Source organism: Zymoseptoria tritici, chromosome 18 (genome assembly GCF_000219625.1).
Source record: "Zymoseptoria tritici IPO323 chromosome 18, whole genome shotgun sequence".
NCBI lineage: Eukaryota > Fungi > Ascomycota > Dothideomycetes > Mycosphaerellales > Mycosphaerellaceae > Zymoseptoria > Zymoseptoria tritici.
Genome location: NC_018201.1, coordinates 112,530 through 133,296, shown reverse-complemented (window position 1 = coordinate 133,296; position 20,767 = coordinate 112,530). Strand labels below are relative to the sequence as shown.

General features: G+C 53.7%; 5 protein-coding genes across 5 annotated transcripts; 2 read left to right on the top strand and 3 right to left on the bottom strand.

The window, feature by feature from the left end:
* Window positions 1-193: 193 nt before the first annotated feature.
* MYCGRDRAFT_97866 (uncharacterized protein) lies at window positions 194-2,221 on the bottom strand (the record flags this gene model as incomplete). Its single annotated transcript, XM_003847033.1, has 3 exons — window positions 194-637; window positions 833-1,765; window positions 2,195-2,221. The coding sequence occupies 3 exons, from the start codon at window positions 2,219-2,221 to the stop codon at window positions 194-196; spliced, it is 1,404 nt and encodes a 467-aa protein (XP_003847081.1).
* A 716-nt stretch (window positions 2,222-2,937) lies between these two features.
* MYCGRDRAFT_30482 (uncharacterized protein) lies at window positions 2,938-3,384 on the top strand (the record flags this gene model as incomplete). Its single annotated transcript, XM_003847080.1, has 1 exon — window positions 2,938-3,384. A coding segment is annotated over one exon (447 nt), but the record flags the coding sequence as incomplete, so codon positions are not given.
* A 3,039-nt stretch (window positions 3,385-6,423) lies between these two features.
* MYCGRDRAFT_97865 (uncharacterized protein) lies at window positions 6,424-8,053 on the bottom strand (the record flags this gene model as incomplete). The annotated part of the gene is made up of 3 exons (XM_003847032.1): window positions 6,424-6,780; window positions 6,831-7,453; window positions 8,044-8,053. 3 exons carry the CDS (start codon window positions 8,051-8,053, stop codon window positions 6,424-6,426), a joined length of 990 nt encoding a protein of 329 aa, XP_003847080.1.
* Window positions 8,054-10,172: 2,119 nt separating this feature from the next.
* Window positions 10,173-11,173, top strand: MYCGRDRAFT_51763 (uncharacterized protein; the record flags this gene model as incomplete). The annotated part of the gene is made up of 3 exons (XM_003847081.1): window positions 10,173-10,293; window positions 10,347-10,447; window positions 10,499-11,173. Coding segments are annotated over 3 exons (897 nt in total), but the record flags the coding sequence as incomplete, so codon positions are not given.
* Window positions 11,174-15,896: 4,723 nt separating this feature from the next.
* Window positions 15,897-17,987, bottom strand: MYCGRDRAFT_51762 (uncharacterized protein; the record flags this gene model as incomplete). The annotated part of the gene is made up of 2 exons (XM_003847031.1): window positions 15,897-17,489; window positions 17,766-17,987. The coding sequence occupies 2 exons, from the start codon at window positions 17,985-17,987 to the stop codon at window positions 15,897-15,899; spliced, it is 1,815 nt and encodes a 604-aa protein (XP_003847079.1).
* Window positions 17,988-20,767: the final 2,780 nt, after the last annotated feature.

Genomic DNA, 20,767 nt, shown 5'->3' with positions numbered 1-20,767 from the left:
TCCATTCTCAACACCCACGTCAATTGCGGCGACGGCGAGGACGCACCGGACTCTCGTCCACCTCATCAAGGCCGAGGAAGTCGTCCATCTCACCGAACTCTGCCTCTGCGCTCCTAGCCTCCTGGACTCTGCGTGATGGTGTGCGTTCACGGCCGCTGCTGCGACAGACGGTCTGGTTGGCGTCGTGCATTTGCTATTGAGCAGCACGAGCAGGAGTGGTAGCCGCAGCAGGACGACTGGATGGACCGGCGATGTTGCCTGGCGCGACCATTGTGCTGCTTCCAGGACTGCCAACTCGTGGCACTTGAGACTCGCGACCGAGAGGAGTCAATGCTGCTTCACTTGCAGGGCGCTTGTCCACAGTGCTTCCACCTGCGCCACCAGTCTCTCTACCAGCCTCGTCTCCACCAGTCTCTCCACCAGCAGTTCCACCAGCAGTTCCACCGCGTCCTCCGCGACCGCGCTTGTGTGGTCTACCTCTGCCTCTGCCCCTGCCACCACGACCACGCTTAGCGGCACGCCCTCGATCCTCATCTTCTGCATCGTCAGCCATGGAATTCGAGTTGGCCAGAGCTTGCTGCAGCAGTGTAGCTGCTTGGGCCGACTTGTCAGAGCGCTGTGTGTGACCAGTCTTGCACTGGGCGACGGTAGTCTCTGGAAGCGACGGCCTCGGGGCTGCATCTAGATTGGCCTTCTTCCTCGCTGCTTCCTTAACCGCTTCACGGTTGCGTTACTTCTTGTCGAGATCTGCGCGACGCTCAATGTACACATCTGGGGCCACCTTGACTATCTCCTGTGCCAATAGCCCGAGGGGAATCTCAGAGCGACGCACAGGTCCGCCGTCAGCATGCCATGCAGAAAACAGCGGTGCGAGATCCTTGATATCATCCGCCGTTAACTCTGGCTCACTATCTGGCCGCTCCAGACCCTCAAACCGAATGCACTCGGCCAGCTCCCAAACGTACTGGTCTTCGATGAGGAGATTGTATGGCAGATCCGCCAACAGATTGTCGAAGTCGTATCCCTGCTGGATTGCCTCGAAGTCGAATGCCTTGCGACAGAATTGGCCGAGAATGTCCTTCAGCTTGGGCAAGAAGAATGCTTGCTTCGAGCCTGCTCTTGGTGCTGTCCTCGATTTTGGCACGGCTGGTGGCTCCTTTTCCCAGAGAATAAGCTGGAGCAGCGCTGGGTTGCACATGCTGCAGCATTTGATCGGATCGACTGCGACAGAGTCGTACATCTTGAGATGCTCTTCATACAGATGGTTGCACACGACACGACAGCAGCGTAGTGTCGCAAGGTACTGGCTGTTAAGGGCGAGGCGGATGATGTTCGTCTCCTTTTCACGCCACTCGATCTCCTGCTTGGTCCAGTCCTTCTTGTGGTAGTTGTCATCGGATGAAATCCCAAGGCGAGCGGCAGCGGCAGCGACAGCAGCAGCATCGTCAGTATCGCCATCTTGATCTGGATCACCGAGGAGACCTTCACCTGCCTCTGCCATGGTCGTGTTGCGCGGTCCACTCGGCAGGAAAGGTGCGTGTTCATGCGCGCGCGCCGGCTCTGGCTGATACGGAGTAGCTGCTCCTCCATCGCGGTGAACCATCGAATCATGCTTGGATCCTTCTGGGACGTTCTTCTGTGCATCGTCGACATAGTACGAATAAAACCAGACGAAGTATCCAGTCAGACCTTGGGCACGAACGGCCCGACCGGCCTTCTGATTCACATGGTCGATATCCTTGGTGATGGGGAGCTTCCACAACTTCTAAGCGATCGGGAGTCTGACAAAGTAAGGTACGTGTGATGAGGCGTCGATGGCAGGTCGCAGGTGCAGCAACGTTGGTACCTTGGCTTGCTTGGCGAGTTGGACAGCCGAGGTTCAGGCCAGTTCACCGGATCGGATCATCTCTTCCGCCGATTCCAGTTGCCGAGTCATCAGGTTGTATGAGACATCGGGTGGCCCTCACGTCACAATCAATAAACTGTCCTTACTCGTCTCGTTGGCCTTGCCATGGCAAGCACATCGCAGCCATCGAATGGCATCGTCAATGTAACCCTCACCGACGCTTCGATCCTCGAGCACCCACATGATCAGCAATATCGCTCGACTTAAGCCTCTACGCCTGAGGGCAGACAGCCAGAGCGTGAGAGCACGCCTTCACTCGCCGAACATGTCCTCGTACTGCAGTCGCACCACATGAAGACCGCGCGAGGCTTCCATTTTGGGAGCGACCCGAGTCAGTGCGATGTGTTCATCGGCGCCAGAGCCATTGGCATCAGCGGAATTCACTTTCGATTATCGTTCGATTTCACACAGGATTGGCCGCCGACCTATATGGTCGTGACCAACACTACTTAGAGACAGGGACCAAGGGACTGTAGTGAACAATCGAAAGCTAGTCCGTCTGATGAAGGAATCGATTGCTCAGAAGACGCGATACACAATCGTCGCCGGATCGATGTCGCTTAGGGTAGAATTCAATCCTGAAAGATTGACCGCAACCTTGTGGGATGATTTGCGTCGCATGGCGAACCAGCCAGAGGATTTCATACGACTCAAGATCCTCTCGTTGACACAGGAGACACCCAAACGTCACACCAACCAGAAACTCGACCGTGCGAAAGATTATGCGGACTTCCGATCAGAAACTACTGGCCGTGAAGATGATCGTTAATAAGTCCCTGTCCTCTGGGCAGATCCCGCCCGCCGAGGAGACCCTCGAAAGAGAGCTGCGGATGTCTACGCTGCATTTAATTCAACACAATAATGGACACCTAAACGTCATAAAAACCGTCGACTTCTTCGCATAGCAAGGTGCGCGGCTTCTTGTTATAGAGTTTGCGGCATGTAGGAACCTCGAGGAGTACATGCACACCGTTCTTCCACATGCGCTAGACGAGGAGACCGGCCGTACCATTATGGTCTAAGTCTGGCGAGGTCTCAAGTGGCTCCACGAAAACGATGTTAGTCACGGTGATCTTACAGCCGCGAACGTCTTGCTCCGCTTACTTCATCCGTCCGACTGCGTGATCAGCGACTTCGGAGAGTCGCGTAAAGGTCGAATGCAGACTACTTTGCCCGGAACCTTGGTTTACATAGCCCCGGAAGTGGCTCGTATCTATCTGCACGGCGGAGATGGATATGAGTACGACGCGCAGCGAGCAGACGTATGGTCGACCGGTGTACTTGCCTCTCGTATCTTGACCTTGAAACTGCCTCCGATCCCTAGCGACGGCAAGTGGCTCGCGATGTTTGCTACACTTCGCGGGTGGAGTCCTACCTTTGAAGGGCTCTCGGAGAACTGCTCGGCTCTTCTACTGCGGATACTCTCCTATGATTCCAGCCGGCGACCGAGTGCTGCGCAATGCCTTGACGACGACTGGCATGTGGACTACCCATATGAACTCACCGATGACCAACGTTCGAGCGGCGAGACTTTGCGGCCTGATGCACTTGGCGGCCTCTCTGCCGGAGGAGCGCATGCTGTAGAGTGGGCGGATGACTTTCATCCAGACTTCTCGCGACTATACCCTCCACCGCCGTGCAGCTTACCGGACACTGCTGTACCCAGCTTCAGTAGCGTTCCTCCGGAGGCAGAGGCTACTACAGTGCCACCACCGAGATACAACTTGCGGCCAAGGAACACTCGAACGACTTAAGATTACTGTCAAGTTTTATTAAGGCGACGGGAGGATGTTAATTGATCATAGTTGATACTGCATTTGCACGAAGTGGTCAAGGAATCACTACCCCCGATGTCGACTGGTACACGCATAAAGGCCCGGGGAAATGTAGGCAGACCGCGAGGATCGACGAGACGTGTGAACATTGCAACCATACCTGTGCAAACCATATCTTCTCATACCTTATCCGACTATTCTTAACAACTGTTCGACATTCGAAGGGCAACATTTGGCAGTGCTCGCAGACGTTTGAGCTTCAAGTCTTCATACGTAAAGAGTGTTTAAACCCATGGAATGCTCCACGCAGGCAAGTTGTGTGGGCGAGCGAACATATCGGCGGTATGTTTGTAGTGAAGTATCACAATGTTCGACAGACTGCGGACTCCGATCATAAATGCCATCCTCGCACTGCCTCACGGTTGCGGCCAAATTTGGTTCAGACCATAGTGCGTCCATAGAGCATGGACTAAGTAGGCGGTGAATAGTGGACGAGACTGTGTATTTCAGACTCCAGATAGCGAACTGTGCATAGGAGATAGTGTATCATTGTTCCGTCTCTTCGCGAGTGTCCTTCGGATCTGACTGTCGTATACTCTCTTTTCGCAGTTCTTAGGTTGCGCGATCGAGTCAGGCGTATGGTACAACCGAGACGTTGATGGAACGACCGAGGCGTTGATGGGAGCCAAGGTAAGAGAGATGCTACTGGGACGTCAGTGAAATTGTCCTCGATCAAGAAAGGGGTCAGGCATACTTGCGGCACTCTGAATCGGCTACTTTGCCAGCCGCGACCAACAGAAGCAAATCAAGGTGAGAACCCCGAAAAAGGCGGCAGTCAGATCCAGAGCAAGCTCCAACCAATGACGTTTGACACGGTCTTCGTTCGAATTGAGCGCTTCGTCGCATTCTGCCATGACCGGGAGGGGCTGAAGAGCAGGTCGTCTGTCCACTAACGTGTTCACGGCATAAATCCACATCAACAACCTAGATGTGTTAGCCGCATCCGTGAGACGCGAAGCACAGCTGCTTACATTTTTGTAGGAGGTCGAGTGACTTCTGAAGACTCCTGTGCTCGTGGTGCGTTTCTCGAAGTCGAAGTGGGATGAAAGAAGGAATTGAGCTGCGGCTCGAAGATATGTCTCGCGAAATACGTCTGCCCTGCAACGAGGGCATATATGGGCAGAACGAAAGACTCATTTCGGCAGCGCCTCGGAGAGGCTCAGTTGAGGCTGAACATTGACGAGGGGAGGAGTCTTCGAATAGACTGGCGGAGTCGCTACCCTCGTGGCCTTGAGTCTGCCCCCAGCAATGCCCATGACTTGGTCAGGATACGCTCAGCCTCGTCATCTACTGAGGACAAGCTGCGTCGACCGGTGAAGGGGGGTGGAGTGCCGAGATGATCAGCGCTCAGGCTCTGTGCTCGGGATGCGCTCTCTGGGGAATCACCACGGATAACTGCTCAGAGATGCTACCTCGAGCTGACTCTTGGGTTGGGCGGACCGCAAGAGAAAGACCTTGTTGCGGACGTATAATGCCCTCAACAAAGGCCAAATGTGTAGCCAAAAACGACTAACGCCATCGTGCAGAATTATGCAAGGAAGCGGATGTGGAGACGCATCGCTTGTGAGTGGTAACTCAAGATGCCACGGACATCGGAGACCACTCACTGCCAGCGCTTCCCCTCATAACGCAGTGTGGGCTAGCATCTCGCCCATGCCAAGGATCACATTGTACTTTGTCTTCACGCGGTGAACAGCACCCGTTGTCGTCCAAGCACTGTGAAAGGCCCTCAGTCATTTCCGAAGCCCTCGAACGACCACACTTTTGACCATGTCGACCACCTCTCGACGGAAGTACACATCGAAGCAGGAGCGCCGGGCAGAAGCGCGAGCAAACTACTTCGACTTCTGTGCAACCGACACAAGTGCACTACGCAGGAACTGGACGAATGGCCACGTCGTCTCCCCGTGCTCACGCTCGAAGTGAACTCGCTGCACTACATCCTCTCAGATACTGGCTCTGCACCGGATTATCCCTGGGATCGAGGATCAGCCTACTCAGCTCACCACACGGAAGATTCGTAATCAGTCAATATACAAGGCATGGTCCGATTCAGAACCAGCGCTGATGGCGACTGGTGGCATGGCATCGAGTTTTTCATGGGTGATGACTGCTTTGTCGGATACAAAGAGCTTTGGAACGGGGGGCCCCGATGGCAAGAGATGATATGTCGCCTGCGTGGAACATCAAAATGCGCGGCTACGTCCAGGGACCACGACAAGATCGCGTTTCGACGGACCGCGGTCCGCCAACTTGTTTGGTATCGTATGATCGATCAAGATTTGGGGTTCTCCGGAGAGGCCGCCACTGGCAATGGCGCTCTCCTCGATCGTGCGGAGGGACGTGATCGTACTGAGATGGAAGACCGTGACGGCGTGGACACATCCAAGTCTTATGCTCGAAAGGTCAGTAGCCATGCGGAATGAGTTCGACTGCCTACATCTAATCATTCTTATCAGTTCGATCTTGATCACCATTCGTCTTTCACGCCCACAGATAAAGGTCTCGGAGTCACGCGCGACAGGATGGGTCATTCGAGAAAGGCGGGCAGGCGTTCGGATTTCGGCGTTGACTTTTCGTGTGGCGGTTTACTGTTGTAATAGTCGATGTGCATCGTCGTGGGCGCAGGAGCACTAGACAGTGGCCTCAACGGTCGTCTCTCCTTGAGTTTCGAGAGCCAGCTCAGGCTAAATGGGTACTGCCATTCGCCGGAACGTCTGCACAATCCACAAGGCCTTCCAGAACGAGGGCATCTTTGAACACGGATATGTAGTGATGCCGAAGACGACATGCAGGTTCTTCCTCGGAAGACCTATAATCGGATAGCCAGTCTCCCGCGCTCAACGTTTGCTCGTAGACCTGTACACGGTCGCTCTGCACCGCGATTGTTGCGGTAGTTGAGTAGTCAAGACGTCTGTTGATGTGGACGGCCTCCACTGGCCCAGACTGGTTCAACAAACTGTAGAAATCATGACGTGCGCGCATATGCTCGGGAAGATACGGGCCCATGTCGAAGATTCTGTGTTCCGATGTCAAAAGCTACACCCCCAATTAGCAAACACAGGAGAGGGCGAGAATTCTGACCATACCAGGAGGCATGCCGACGAGCGACCAAGCTCGACTCGACGAACGCGGACTCCAACATTGATCGAACGCTCACAAGGCCGTAGTACGGCGTGGCGCACAATGACAGTCGAGCCGGAATGATCCAGAGATCTGTAAACCGCTTCCGTCTCGGCAATGCTGTATCGATGAAAGAATAGATCCACAGTTGCTCCGTCAAAGAGCACAGCTGTTATTGCAGCGATTTGCTGACCAGCTTGCCTCCGCACCATTCTTTGAGGAACACCTTCGACGCAGCTTGTGATTGTGGACTCAGCGAACCATCTTAGACGCAGGAAAGGCGGCACGGTGTCGAAAAGCGGGACGCGTGGATTGCCCGCATCGATCATGTCCCGCAACGTTCTTCCCCGATATGAACAGACGAAGCTTTTCTGCGTTGCGAATCGTTCCCGTGGGATGACACGATACCAAATACCAGCCGAGTGAGAATTCTTGTCGAGCGGATGTAACGATATCGACCTGCATCCGGTAACGTCCAATGCAAGGACTAGGTGCGTCCACTCTCGATTCGATGCAAGGGTGATGAGGTCCGAGTCGTGCTTGCCAGTCTGTGCTTGCTCATCGATATAAACAACGTATTGTCGTCCATCTACGTATCGGCGATGCAAGCGTAGTGTCCATTCGAAGCTGTAGAGTTTTGCTCCGAATTGGCCGAATGTCGTTGTGGTCGAGTATGAATGGAGCTTCGGCAATATTATACTCGAGAGTGATGGCGCGAGCGGTTGGGTGGCCCTGTACGAGACGGCCGACACGTATGCGGAGCTCCAGGGGCAGTGAGGTAAGCCCAGTCGGTCGCTGTGGTCCCAATAACTTCAGAAAGGCCACCATCCACATCTCGGCGGTACGAATTTAGAGCTCATCATCAGCCCCAGGATATGACGGCTCAAAGCAAGCCCGGAGCACGTTCTGCACCATGGCACTGCGCGCGCTTTCCGGTGCGGAATGGAAGCAGTTGTCATGGCGTGCTCGTGTGGTCACGAGCCGCGGAGAATTGGCGGCGCGCTTGACGTTCAGAGGTGTAGGTCGGATCAATCATGCATTACAAGCGAGCCAGGCACTCTGCGGACATTATTGTCAGACAGACTGAGCAACTTGAAAGTAACAGTCCCGTGGAGCGGAGATGGCGCTAGAGGTTAGTGCTCGCCAAGAGGGTCTGTGCTTCTGAGACTAACTACATACAGGATGCCATCGTCAGAGCGGGACGCGCCGAAGGAGCACCGGGAAGCGGACCTCAGGAGACGGCTCCGCAGCCGTCAAAACTTTAAAGTTTCGAGCGACGTCGTCTGCTCTTCTGATGGCGCCCCATACCTCCAAATTGATCACAACGTCGATTTCTCGATTTCTGCGATTTTGGTGTTTTTGTCGAAAGACAGATCTGTATACTGTTTGCTAAGGCCTATATATCTACTTCGATCGAGAGCGGCGTCCTATATTCCGAGTAAGGTAGACATCTTGTTTAGGATTATAAGAGATGTTTCTTACTATCGATATCGCTGTCGTCGTCGCTAGAATCGATCGGAGATATCTTAGTATAGACTACGTACTTTATATACTAGGCTTTCGAAACGCAGTATAGATTATACCTCGATAATACTATAAAATACGTAGACCCGACGACGATAGCAACGATAGTTTTCTTGCTTTTACGTAGTAGGAACGGTTTGCAGTTGCTGTATATAGACGGCGTAGAAAACGATACGTCTTCTACAGCCTTAGAACCGGCGGCTTGTGCTTTGAAAATCGCAAAGTGACGTTGTGATCAATCTGGAGATATGGTACACTATCTTCTACCCGGGGTCCGATAGTCGATTGCAGCAAACAGTCTACCTCCACACAGGCGCTTTCAAGAGAGCTCCCGCCCTTATACTAATTGCTCTGGCACGTGAAGTCGTGGTGGCCTTGTGACCAATTTCTTCGCCGACCAGCGTGCACGAGAGGCTGAGCAGCGCGCGACCGAGCAGGCTGCGAGGGCGGCACAAGAGCAAGCAGGGCGTGTGAATCGAGGCGGATATCGAGGAAGACACTATGGCGGAAGCGAGTCGATGGAGCCGACTGCTGAGGAGCTGGAAGCGATGCAGAGGATGGATATCGACTCGCCTCAGTAGCAGGAGGACACGCCGATGGGTGGCGATCCGTCTGAGGATGCTTCTCTTCCGTTGTTCTTCGAGTGCACTGGCTGTTCCATGCGCAGGGCTCGAGCTCGCGATACTGCACCAGGCGCATCCTTCTGTGTGTGGTGTGATGCCGACACGGTTAACAACGACTTGCGCTCGGAGTTGAAGTGGTGTATTCATAGCAGCGGACACGAGACGACGCGAGTCAACTTCAACCATGCACAAGTCGGTACAGAGCGCAAAGACTTCTGCTACAGCTGCACACCGCTTGCTGGAGGGATCGATCCGCGTTACTTCGACTGCATTACATGTGGCTTCTCGAGAGACACGAAGTAGGAGGGTGAGGAGGACACCGGAGAGTGCATGTACTGTGAACAGAAGATTCTCGATGCAGATCTTAATATCCAGATGAAGTGGTGCAAGCAAGGCGGTGGACATGACACCGCACGCGAGGACTTCTTCCCGGGGAAGGACACTAGCCTAAAGCGTCGAGAGCAGGATGCATGCAACGAACACTATGTGCCACGACCGGCTCCAGCATCGTCAACCAAGCAGCCAGCTCCATCATCCTTAAAGCGGCCAGTACCATCGTTCTCAAAGCGGCCAGAGCCATACTTCGACTGCCCTAATTGCAAGGTGTCGAGGAACAAGAACATCCGGTGCCCGAGTAGGAAGTGCCAGTACTGCGAGGGCGTTTTGGATGATGAGTTTAACATAGAGATGAAGTGGTGCAAGTGATGTGCACGCGATCTCGAGCGCATCGATTTCTACCCTGACAAGGATGCCTCACAAGCTGAGCAGACGGTGTGCAATTAATGCGACAGGACGGTTCGCCAATATGCCTCTTTAACCAAGCGGCCAGCACCATCGTCCTCGAAGCGGCCAGCTCCAACATCCTCAAAGCGGCCAGCTCCAGCATCCGAGCAAACTGCTGCCGAAGCGCCAGCCCGTGGTGCAGTGACTCGCGATCATCCAGAGTTCCAATGTGCGCCGGTGCCGCTTCCAGATCATCCACGAGACTACGCACAGCACTTCAAGGCCCAATGTGCACTCATCCCCACTATGTCAATCGAGGAACTTCCGCAGCTCGTGTATATGGTCGGCCAGTGTCCAGGCCAGATGGATGTTTAGAGAGAGATTGTCATCGCCAGCTTGGTTAAGATCTTCGATCTTCTTCACCTAGGGAAGGGCTACCAGCCGAAGGAGATCCAGATCGATATGGTCAATGCGATCGTGTTTGGCCAGATGGATGTTCTCAACATCGTGCGTACTGGCGAGGGCAAGAGTATCACCTTCCAGGCGGTCACAATCATAAGTAAGTTTCACATTCCCTTGCTTCATCCACACGCAGCTAACAGACATCCGCAGCCGGCCTCATCACCCTTCAGATCACACCCCTCAACCGCATTGGCGATGAACACGCCGAGGATCTTCGTCGCATTGCAGAAGCCTCATCCAGCGGTGGACTCGTGCGTCCTATTAACATTACCAAGGAGAGCAAGGCTGCCAATCCCAAGTAGCTGGAAGAACTGGAAGCTGGCGATCGAACACACTGGATTGTCGGCCCAGAGACTGCTGCAGAGCCAACCTTTCGCGCGTTGGTCAAGCGTGTGCGCAACAAGATCGGACTTCTCGTAATTGACGAGTCTTATCTTGTAATGAAGTGGATTAAGTTTCGCGAGGAGTATGCCCAGATTGGTGAGCTGCGCAGCGGCTTGAGGCTAGATGCGCCGATGCTGTGCGTGTCGGCGACCATCTCGGTTGAGACTGAGGCGTTCTTGTTAAGCAGCGACTCGGTGGGTATGCGTCCAGTCGGCGATGGAGCGTTCCATACGCAGGTCATCCGTGGGAGCATCGATCGGCCAGACACCACGTACATCGTCAAGAACATCCCTTCGAACGCAGTTGACTACGACTATCTGTCCTTCCTCGTGCGGAAGGCAGTCGACGACAATGGCCATGCCAGCCCTGGCTCGATGGACAAGGCGCTGGTATTCATCGATGGCCGCACCGCGGTTACCAACTTCTGCAACATTGTGCGTGGATGGCTCGTTGAGAAAACGCAGAGCCAGCCACTCGAGCATCGATACACGAACGATAGCAGTGGTGGCCATGATGTCGACAAGATCGTGTCCTTCTACACTGCCCATGTCGCTCCGCATGACCAGGACAAGCGATACAATGAGTTCAAGAAGCTTGGCCGGGAGTCCCAGATCCGCATTATGGCTGGCACGACCAAAATCAGTACCGGCACCAACGTTCTAGATATCAAGTATGTGACCCAGAACAAGATTCCCATTACCAAGGATCCCGAGGATCAGACACAGCGTCTTGGTCGGTCGCATCGCCTTCAAGATCAGGTGGACGAGAATGGTGACAAGATCTATGGCATTGGCATGACTTTCCAGGAGCATTGGCTCGATAACGAGGAGAAGCATGTGCATCCTGACTCCGGAGGTACATCGCTTATCCCGCCGCCTCCTGAGGAAGAGCTAGAGCCAGTGCCAGCGGGCCCATTGCCAACCGTGTTGTCTCCACGAAGCCGTCGAGAGCGTCCAGTCCGACTTAGCTCCCGTCTGCGCGAGTCCTTGCTCGCTAATGAGATCCCTGGCGAGGGTGACGCTGCGAATCCAGGCGAAGGCGTTGGTGGTGACGAGAGCGACCGTGGCGACAGCGAGTACGAGGATGCGCCAGCCAAGAAGAAGAAGAAGAAGGCATCTGACGGCAAGAGCTTCTTCACCAAGGACGAGATTAAGAAGCGTAAGAACACACCAACTATCTTCCGTGAGATCCGGAACTCACACCTCTTGCACAATGGCAAGGGCCTATGCTGTCGCAAGGTCCAGAACAAGTACCTTGGTGAGGAGCGATGCCAGTATCCACAAGATCCAATCCCTAACGACAAGTGTTGTAACATGTGCAATCCCGAGCTCGAGAAGGAACACAATCTCGACTTGCGCCCACCACCCGGTCCCAAGAAGCCATCAAAGCTAACAGTCGATTCGCGTCGCGGTGTTGCCTTAGCATTCATCGAGCAGTGGGCTGCGCAGAAGTCGGCGACTGCCAGTAGTATGTTCAGCGACGACGAGAACTTTAATGCCGAGCTGCTCCACTTCACGATCCCCACCGACTTCTACATGTCCAAGGACCTGCAGTACCAGCTGTGCAACATCTTCGCTAACATTACTAAGGATTGGCCTGGTGTGACGGACGAAGAAGTCTTTGAAACTGCGCCACTTCTTAATAACTGGTCGGAGCAGCAGGATATCCAGGAGTTGATGATCTACCTTAACCAGATCGACGTTCATCATAAGTGGGAAACCATCTATAAGGCCAAGGAAGCAGCGGAGAAGGAGGCCGAGGAGGCTGAGAAGGCGAGGAAAGCGGCACTCCGCGCTGCTGTCTCTCAAGTACAGACAGTCCAAGGCACCGGCCGTGCAGCCATGGATGCGCGTCGCAAGGCCACCCAGGGGAATATCCGGAACTCAGCGGATCTCAATTCATTGCGTGTCCAAGCCAACGTTCGAGCAACGAAGCAGGCCCAAGCAGCCCAAACTCAAGCAGGTTAGGCTTAAGCAGGTCCGACTCCAGCAGGCCAGCAGACTTAAACAGGTCCGACTCCAGCAGGCCAGCAGACTCCAGCAAGCCAGCAGACTCCAGCAAGCCAGCAGACTCCAGCAAGCCAGCAGACTCCAGCAAGCCAGCAGACTCCAGCAAGCCAGCAGACTCCAGCAAGCCAGCAGACTCCAGCAGGTCCGACTCTAGCAGGCCAGCAGACTCCAGCTCGTCGATTAGCCCGCAATCTAGCACCTCTGCAGACGCAGAATCTGGCAGGTGTCGCAGCTGGTCCGGCGAGTGCTCCAATCGCTGGTCCATCGACTACTTCACCTACCACTCGTCGTCGATCCACACCAGCTGTCACCGGCGCAACCGGACAGAAGAGTGTCATTGAAGAACAGCAAACCGCAGAGGTGGGCGGTCCAGCTACGCGCGCACGCATCCTCTCACTAGGCAGAGACACGACTACGGAGGTTCCTCCTACCGGCGAGCAATTGCAGGCTATGCTAGAGACGGTGTCGCTTAGGAGCAGCCGGGGTCGCAAGCGCTCCTTCACGGCGAAGAATCTACGGGGTGTGAATCGCGATAGCAGCCCGAGAGGTTGAAGCAGGCGGAGACTAAGGAGGTGTAATCGGAATATCCGGTATAGCTTAAGTCGACAGCAACCGGTGGGAACTCTGGTCTCTTCATGTTAAGAACACCGTGTATATCGTAGAGCTTCCGTAGATTCGATGAGAAGTTCTTGTTCAGCCTCGCTTCCTGATAACCACCTCTCTTGCTCTTAGACTTTCTGCTCTGGCGCGCTAACATATTGTTCTGACGGCAGACTTATTGTTCTGGCAGTAGTCGACGTATTGTTCTGAGGGCCTTAAAACTCAACCTCATTGCGGCAGGTTTGGTCGCGGCTAGGCTCGGTCGCTGTCGCAGTTAGTGTCGCATAATGATCGTTTTCGCCGTCGCATGAGGATCGTTTGTCTGTTGTTAGAACGGATGCTGTCGCAAAGTGTCGTACGACATAAGCGGGGCTGCCTCCGCAAAGCGTTCAAACCACTTTGTATCACGCCCCAAATCCTCCTGCTGTTGTCCTCGACACACTTCATCTTCTCTTCTTCGAATGCATCCTCCCTAACGCCAACGCCAACGCCAACGCCAACGCCAACGCCGACCGATCCCTTACATTTATTGTCCTAACACGAATCGCGAATTGCGTTAGGACAAATAATGCCTGCTATCTGCAGCCACCCCGAACTCGATCGACTCTACAGCCTACGAATCTCGAACTCGATCGACTCTACAGTCTGCGAATCTCCGAACCTCGAATCCACGAATCCAGCCATCCATTGCGTTAGGACAAAAAATACAATCGTGTTAGGACAAAAAACACAGGAGCTAGAAAGATTGCAGAAGCCGGAAAATGGACACACTCGACCTGAGATTTCAAGATTGAAGATTGAAGATTGAAGACACTACTAAACCAGCTCGTTTCAAGGCTATCTACTCGCACACCTCTCCACCGACGCGACAACGGGAGCACTTGACCGACGCCTTGCCCTTCTCGAACAGACCGGCAGCCTCGTGTGTGTACACTTTGCACGGGCTAATGCCACCGCGTTGCTCTCTTAGAACACACTTCTTGCAGGCCGGAATCCGAGCAGTGCTATACTGCGGCTGCTCTTCAATTCTGGCGACAGCCGAGATCTTCCTCGGCTCAGCTGGCTTCATGTTGTCCCAGCCGATCCGATCCACCTGCTTCGTCCACCACTTGCCAGTCTCTTGTGGCTGGTATAGCTCCGCAGAGCCAGAGCCAGAAGGTCGACCGCGACCGCGGTCTTGCTGTTGTTGTTGCTGTTGAGGAGGTGTCGGAGCTGGAGCTGGAGCTGGAGCTGGAGCAGGAGCAAGCAGGGTGTCATCGTCGTCTTCTTCTTCCTCATCTGAGGGCACGACAAGTTCGAACGGGTCGGAGGATGGTGGTGGTGGTGAGCTGCGGCGGCGAAGAGCAGGACGGCGCAGGGCAGAAAGGCGACTAGCGGCTCTTGGTGGTGGCGGCGGAGGTGTGGTTGATGTGCGGGCGAAGGAGAGGGCAAGAGAGGGCGCCAGGCAGGGGCAGCAGCGCGCGCAGGTTCTCGGTCGGCATATTCAGCGACATCGTCCAGCAAAGCGTCCAGGTCGACTTCTACGAAGGGAGGAGAAGAGCGCGACATCTTGATGTTGGTATTGGTGTTGATGTTGGTGTTGGTGATGGCGACAGAGGTGGCGTGCTGGTGCGTGACGAAGAAGCGAAGAAGAAGGACGAGAAGAATGAGGTGGGTGCGGAGTGATATAGGCAGCAGGAGGAGGTGATTTCGTGGTATTGTCGGCTTCACGTGCGATTGTCGACAATCTCTTCGACAAAGCAGAAAACGTGGACTTACAGATGGGCGGGCGAGGGAGAGGAAGAAGGCGAGCCGCCACCGGTGAAGCCAGCGAAGCCAGCATTGTCATCGTCGTCGTCGTCGAGGATGATGTTGTTGTCGGAAGAGGTGGTGACCGGCGGAGCAAAGGAGAAGGCCGGGATGGACGGAGGGACTGTGTCGCGACCACGATCGTCGGATAGGTGGCGGGTTTTGTCACGCCTACATTGAAGTTAGCTTAAAAGTCACCGGACGACCGCTTCACTGCTGGACCGCTGGACTGCTGGACCGCTGGACTGCTGGACTGCTGGACTTACTTCGTGATGCTGGTGGTGGAGCGGCTCTTGGTCGAGCTCGCAACGAACGGAAAGAGCTGGCGTGCCCAATGGGCAGCGAGACGAGACATGGTGGCGGCGGCGCGGCGGATTGTGATGATGGCGATGATGGTGATGCCTTCGATAGGCATGGACGGACAACAAAAAGGGAAGAGAGATCCGGCGGCAGTGATGTTGCGGCTGCTGCTGTTGTACGTGAGGAGAAAGAAGAAGAAGAAGCAGACGACAAACAGAGCGGCGATCGACGACGTTTTGTCACCGGACGACTCACTTTCCTTCCTATTGGTGAGAAACCTCACATTGGCGACAACCCTTCACTCCCTGACCGAACCGAGCTTCACTTCACCCTCCGACCGCATTTCAGCCTGAGGTTATTGTTCTGGCACGAGCGATGTTATTGCTTTAGCATGAGGTTATCGTTCTGACACGAGCGATATTATCGTTCTGGCATAAGCGAAGTTATTGCTCTGAGCTACGAGTGACCACAAGGCGACAACGGCTGAGATCAGAGGCAAAGGCACATTGATAACAGGGACTTTTCGTTCTGACTACTTCGAGTTGTTCTGGCACAACCGACTTATTGCTCTGGACAGTCATCGTTTCACCACCCCTTCGCATCAACAGCTCATTCGCACTCACAAGGCGCTGCTCATTCCACCGACAGCCCCATCGTCTGCAACATCCTCCCAGTCATCTTCCCCGATCTCCTCCTCGATCTCGTCCTCGCCGCCTCCACCAGCCGCAATGAATGCTTCATCGCCATCCTCAGCAGCAGCTTCACTGTGTTGACCGAAATCCTCAGGCTCACCATCGTCGAAGTTTGGCGAGACCGTGGTGATACCACGCGCGAAACGCCGGTTCTCAGTGTTGAAGTTACCGACCTTCGACAACAGAAGTTCCACACCAGCTTGCCGGATGTCCTCTGACAGGGCACCAGTGCGAGCCTTGATGGACGAGAGGCCCTTCTCCTGGAGCTGCATGCCATATCCGATGATGTCGTCGGATGTGTTCTTCGCAGTGTGATAGTTAGTGTACGTCGCTCCGAGTCCACCGAAGATCAGCTTCAGCACACGGGTGCACTCGCGCATGAGGGCGATGCGACGAAAGGTCTTGTCGAGAGTGTGCGTGGAGTTGGCGTGCTGCTTGATGTCCATGGAGTACTCCATATTGTAGATTTCGACGAGCTCGTCCGTGGCCACTGCCTTGCTGCGATGACCAGACTGGTTCAGGACACTGGAAGCCAGGATACCGGTCTGGAGTTCTTCATCGACAGCCTCGCTCAACAACCACCGCAGGTAGATCATCTCACGACCGTAGTTGCTCTGGCCTGCACTAAGGAACTGGATAATCAATCGATCCACGAGGCGGCGCATGTGGCCAATGTCCTCCATCCGAGTCGCCTTGCCAATGGTCATAAAGAGCTCCACTTCTTGCATCATGCGGGCCTGTGTCGTAAATACCGGATCCTTAATGAAGGTCGGATCCTCGGCCGTAGCATCAGTTCCTTTCCACGCCTTCGCAGTGAACGCCTTCTGGTAGATGGACTCCAAGACTTCCAGATACTTGGTCTTGCCCATATCAGACACCGAGCGACGGATCGCATCCAGATCAGATTCATCACCGCGCCGAACGAACGTGCAATCCTGGCGATCCTTCAGTTCCTGCACGAACATGCCGAGAACGCAAGCCTTGAACCCACGAACAACAAGACTCTGCGTGTTAAAGAACTTGGGGTTCTTGTTGGTGATCTTCTTAATGCCGAAGTACTTGTTGTCGGCTTTGAGGCCGTGATCAAGGACATCGCCGTCCTTGTTTAGATCATAGTGCGTGCGCATTGCAACAGTCCACAGGTTATTCATCTTGATGTGGAACCAGGCAGGGATCGGAAGCATCCAATCCTTCTTGTCGAACGAGAGCTCGCTCTCGACCATCTCCTTCATCACCGAGCGAGCGCGTTCGATCGTCATCTGGTCACCATGGATGAGCCACAACCGACCACTCTTCTCAGCCTTGAAGTCTTCTCTGCAGAACTTCAGAAACCTCAGCCAGACGTCCTCATGCACCGCATACGTCCCCTTAAGGGAGGCCTCATCATTCATCGACACCGGCAGCGACAGCACTTGGGTAAGCGCATGGATCAGCTCGTCAAGCACTGGCCATTGCGGACGACTGCCACCGGACCCAAACAGTTGGTTAATGATCTCGTTGCCAATCGCAGCGGCCATACTCTGGTTAATGTGATACAGCGCGGTTGCATGGTCCGGAGTCATCGCCAACATCGCAGGATCTGGGCCACCTTCTCCTTCATCTTCCGGAGCGTCTTCCACAGTCGCGGCGAACGGATCGCGAGTCTGAGTCTGAGTCTAAGTCTGAGCCTGAGCCTAAGGAGGTGGCTCTGGACCGTACACAGGTCCGGCCACAGGACGACCTTAAGCATCCGCTTGGGTGTCCTGCGCTGCAAGGTGTTTGGCGCTCTGCTTGCCGCGAGCGAGGATGTCACCGACGGTGTCCTTGCTGCCGAGGTTGCGAATGATGCTCTTGGCCAAGAGTGGCGTCTTCCAATTGACCATGCCCTTGTTGATGTTCTTGTGGATGTACTGGCACTTCGCGATTAGGGACGTGGTCATATTCTTCTGCTCGTTCTTCTGCCCAACGACCTGCTCATTCTTCTGCTCCTGGCGGCAGAAGTTGTCGTACGCGATCAGCACCTGGGGATCCTTCGCCATTTCCACTACCGCACGTATATGCTCATCGGCATTCGATTCTTGAAGAGCTTGGAGGGTCTTGAAACCAGACACGAGGCCGGCGCGATTAAGAACTGAAATCAGACGGCTCTTAACACCACCTGTGACCAACAACAAACCGAGCGCCTTTGGCATCCAGTTCGCACGCTGCTTGGCAATCGAGTGGACGACAGTGGTCGTCATTATCACACTGCGCTTTGCAATCAAGTCGTACTTGTTCTTGAATCGCTGCTTGACTTCGGCCCAGTTGGCGCGATCATTAGGCAGAAGCTCGTCGTTGATCATCGCATACCAAGTCGGCGCCGTCTTGCGAATGATCTCGTTGATCTCATTCAGCTCGACCTGCTTCATGCTGTTCTCGGGCTTGTACTTGTCGAAGAATGGCATGCTAACAAGCTTCTTCAGCTCTGACCGGATCTGCTTCGTGCTAACAAGCTTCTCACGCCACAGGACTGACTGGATTCTACGGACTCGACGGCGGTATGTTGCTGACCGATACTGCAGCTTGTCTGCGCGAGTCCAGTGGCGAAGAAGGGCTTCAAATCCACCAAATCTAGCATCGCGAACGGCCTTCATCACATTCTTGAACTTAAGCTGGAAGATCCGCTTCTCTTTAGCTGTGCGCTCCTGTCCAGGCAACAGCTCTTCTTCATCGTTATCAACATCCTCATCCTCTGGATCGGCATCCGGATCCTCTTCGTTGGTTTCGGGCTCCTCACCACTCAGCTCGGCATCTTGATTGTCTTCATCCTCGATCTCGCGGAGCAGTTTCTCCACTGCGCTGCGCTGTGTATCGTTCAGATCACCGATATCCATGCGCTCGAGTTCAGATGTCACCATCTCGCTCAACAGGGACACGCCGGAGGGAGTGTTAGGATCCATGGCAGCGGTGGAGGTGTTCGGGTGGACAACACGATGTTGCGCAATCGCTTGGAGGGTATCTGTGACAGTACCGGGACTATCTTGGGGGTTGTCGGGGCTGTCAGGGGTATTTTGGTGGTGGTGGAGTTATTGTTCTGGTGTGTGGTTGACTTTTTGTTCTGGAAACTGGCGTTTGCCAAACCAGCGTTCTTTTTGCCTCTCGTTTGAGACGGGTTCACGTTGCGCAACCATTCAAATTACACGGTTGCAATCACCGAAGCGCGCTGAACAAGCTCGTGTGTTCAGATCTATGCTGGGGTGTTGTTGAAGAATCGTTGTATGCAGCCAAACCAGCTTCACGACCTCTTGCCTCTGTTGAAAATCGGAACGCGGGGAACCCAAACGCCCACCCAAATCGTTCCGTTTTTCAACAGAGTCACTTGCACGACCAAAATATCGGTATACCACCATAAGCTGGCAGACCCTTGGGCCCCAAATGGAATCCGGCGCTCCCATTGGCTCAAAACTAGCGAAGCGGGTCAGCTTAGTCAGAACGAAAAAGGAAGCGACAGAACAAAAGGAAGCTACACCAGAACGATAAAGAAGTTACACCAGAGCGATAAGGCCATTGTAGTCGCGTAGCGACGAGAAGCTTGCCGAGAATTTATCTAGAGTCTAAGGGGCTACAACGGAGATAGCAAACAGTCTTAAAGTTCTCGGCTAAATGCTAGTTCGGGTAATACTAGACTCCTAGAACAACAATAGGAAGCTAATCGTAGAGTATACGAGGGTGAATTAGAAACCGGCTATACGGAGGTTAGCTTCCGCATTAGAGTATACGACGTTACTTAAAGGTTATTACTAGCTTAGCTTATAAGTTAGATCTTATAAAATACCGTAGCGCCGATTATAACTAGACGAGCCTCGAAGTAACGGCTAGTTTGCTATAACGCTAGCCCTAGGACTATCGGTAAACTTCTACGAGTTATAGACTCCTAACGACGTAACGGAGTTATAACGGTATAAGTAGTAATAGCTTAAACTTATTACTATTAAGCTAACGATAGTAGAAGATATAGTATATTTAAGAAAAGAAGACGACATTATAATCGTAGTAAGTCTACTTATAGTTTCTATATTAGTAAGGGCCTAGCCGACTTATATACCTACGTCTTACCTATCGAAGGGTAGCGAGAGATTAGACTAGGTACCTACCTAGTAGCGACCCTATCTCTACTTAAATAAGAGGGATATAAGAACTCGGACCTCTTAACCGATAATAGCTTAGCTAAATTATTCTCCTCCGATAATCGTAAGAATAGCGTATTAGAGTTATATAAGACTATCGACGTCTAATACGCCCTCGTTAGAGGATAGATACTCTCGGATAGAACATCGGGTATAGAGCGTCTAGTATATATTACGAAGGCTTCTAGCGAGACGGCCGAACAGACTGCACCTTCACGCGGTGGCCGTCGTAAGTACCTTCCTCGGAAGGGAAACCAAGACAGTCTGGAAGAAACCTCCTCGAAAACCTCTCGAAATCCGCCCGAAATCCTTCTTGAAATCCGCCTCGAAATACAAGCTATAACAGAACAACGGCACGATTCGAACGAACAGCCCTCTACGTTACGAACGAGAAGAGGCAGTCCACTCTATCCTATACGCGCACCTCCTCGAAATCCGAACCGAAATCGCACCTCGTGCACTTTAAAGAGCTAGAACAGTCGGTGGAATCTACAACTCTACGATCAGCCTGCGTAGCTGTATACGTTTGGAAGCGGTATGTAGTTCCACAAAGGCGTATTAAGGATAAGAGGGGGCAGCGAGTTAGACAGCTGCTTTTGCAGTGCTTTTGCACGGCATTTTGCACTGCTTTTGCACTGCGTTTCGAATTTGTA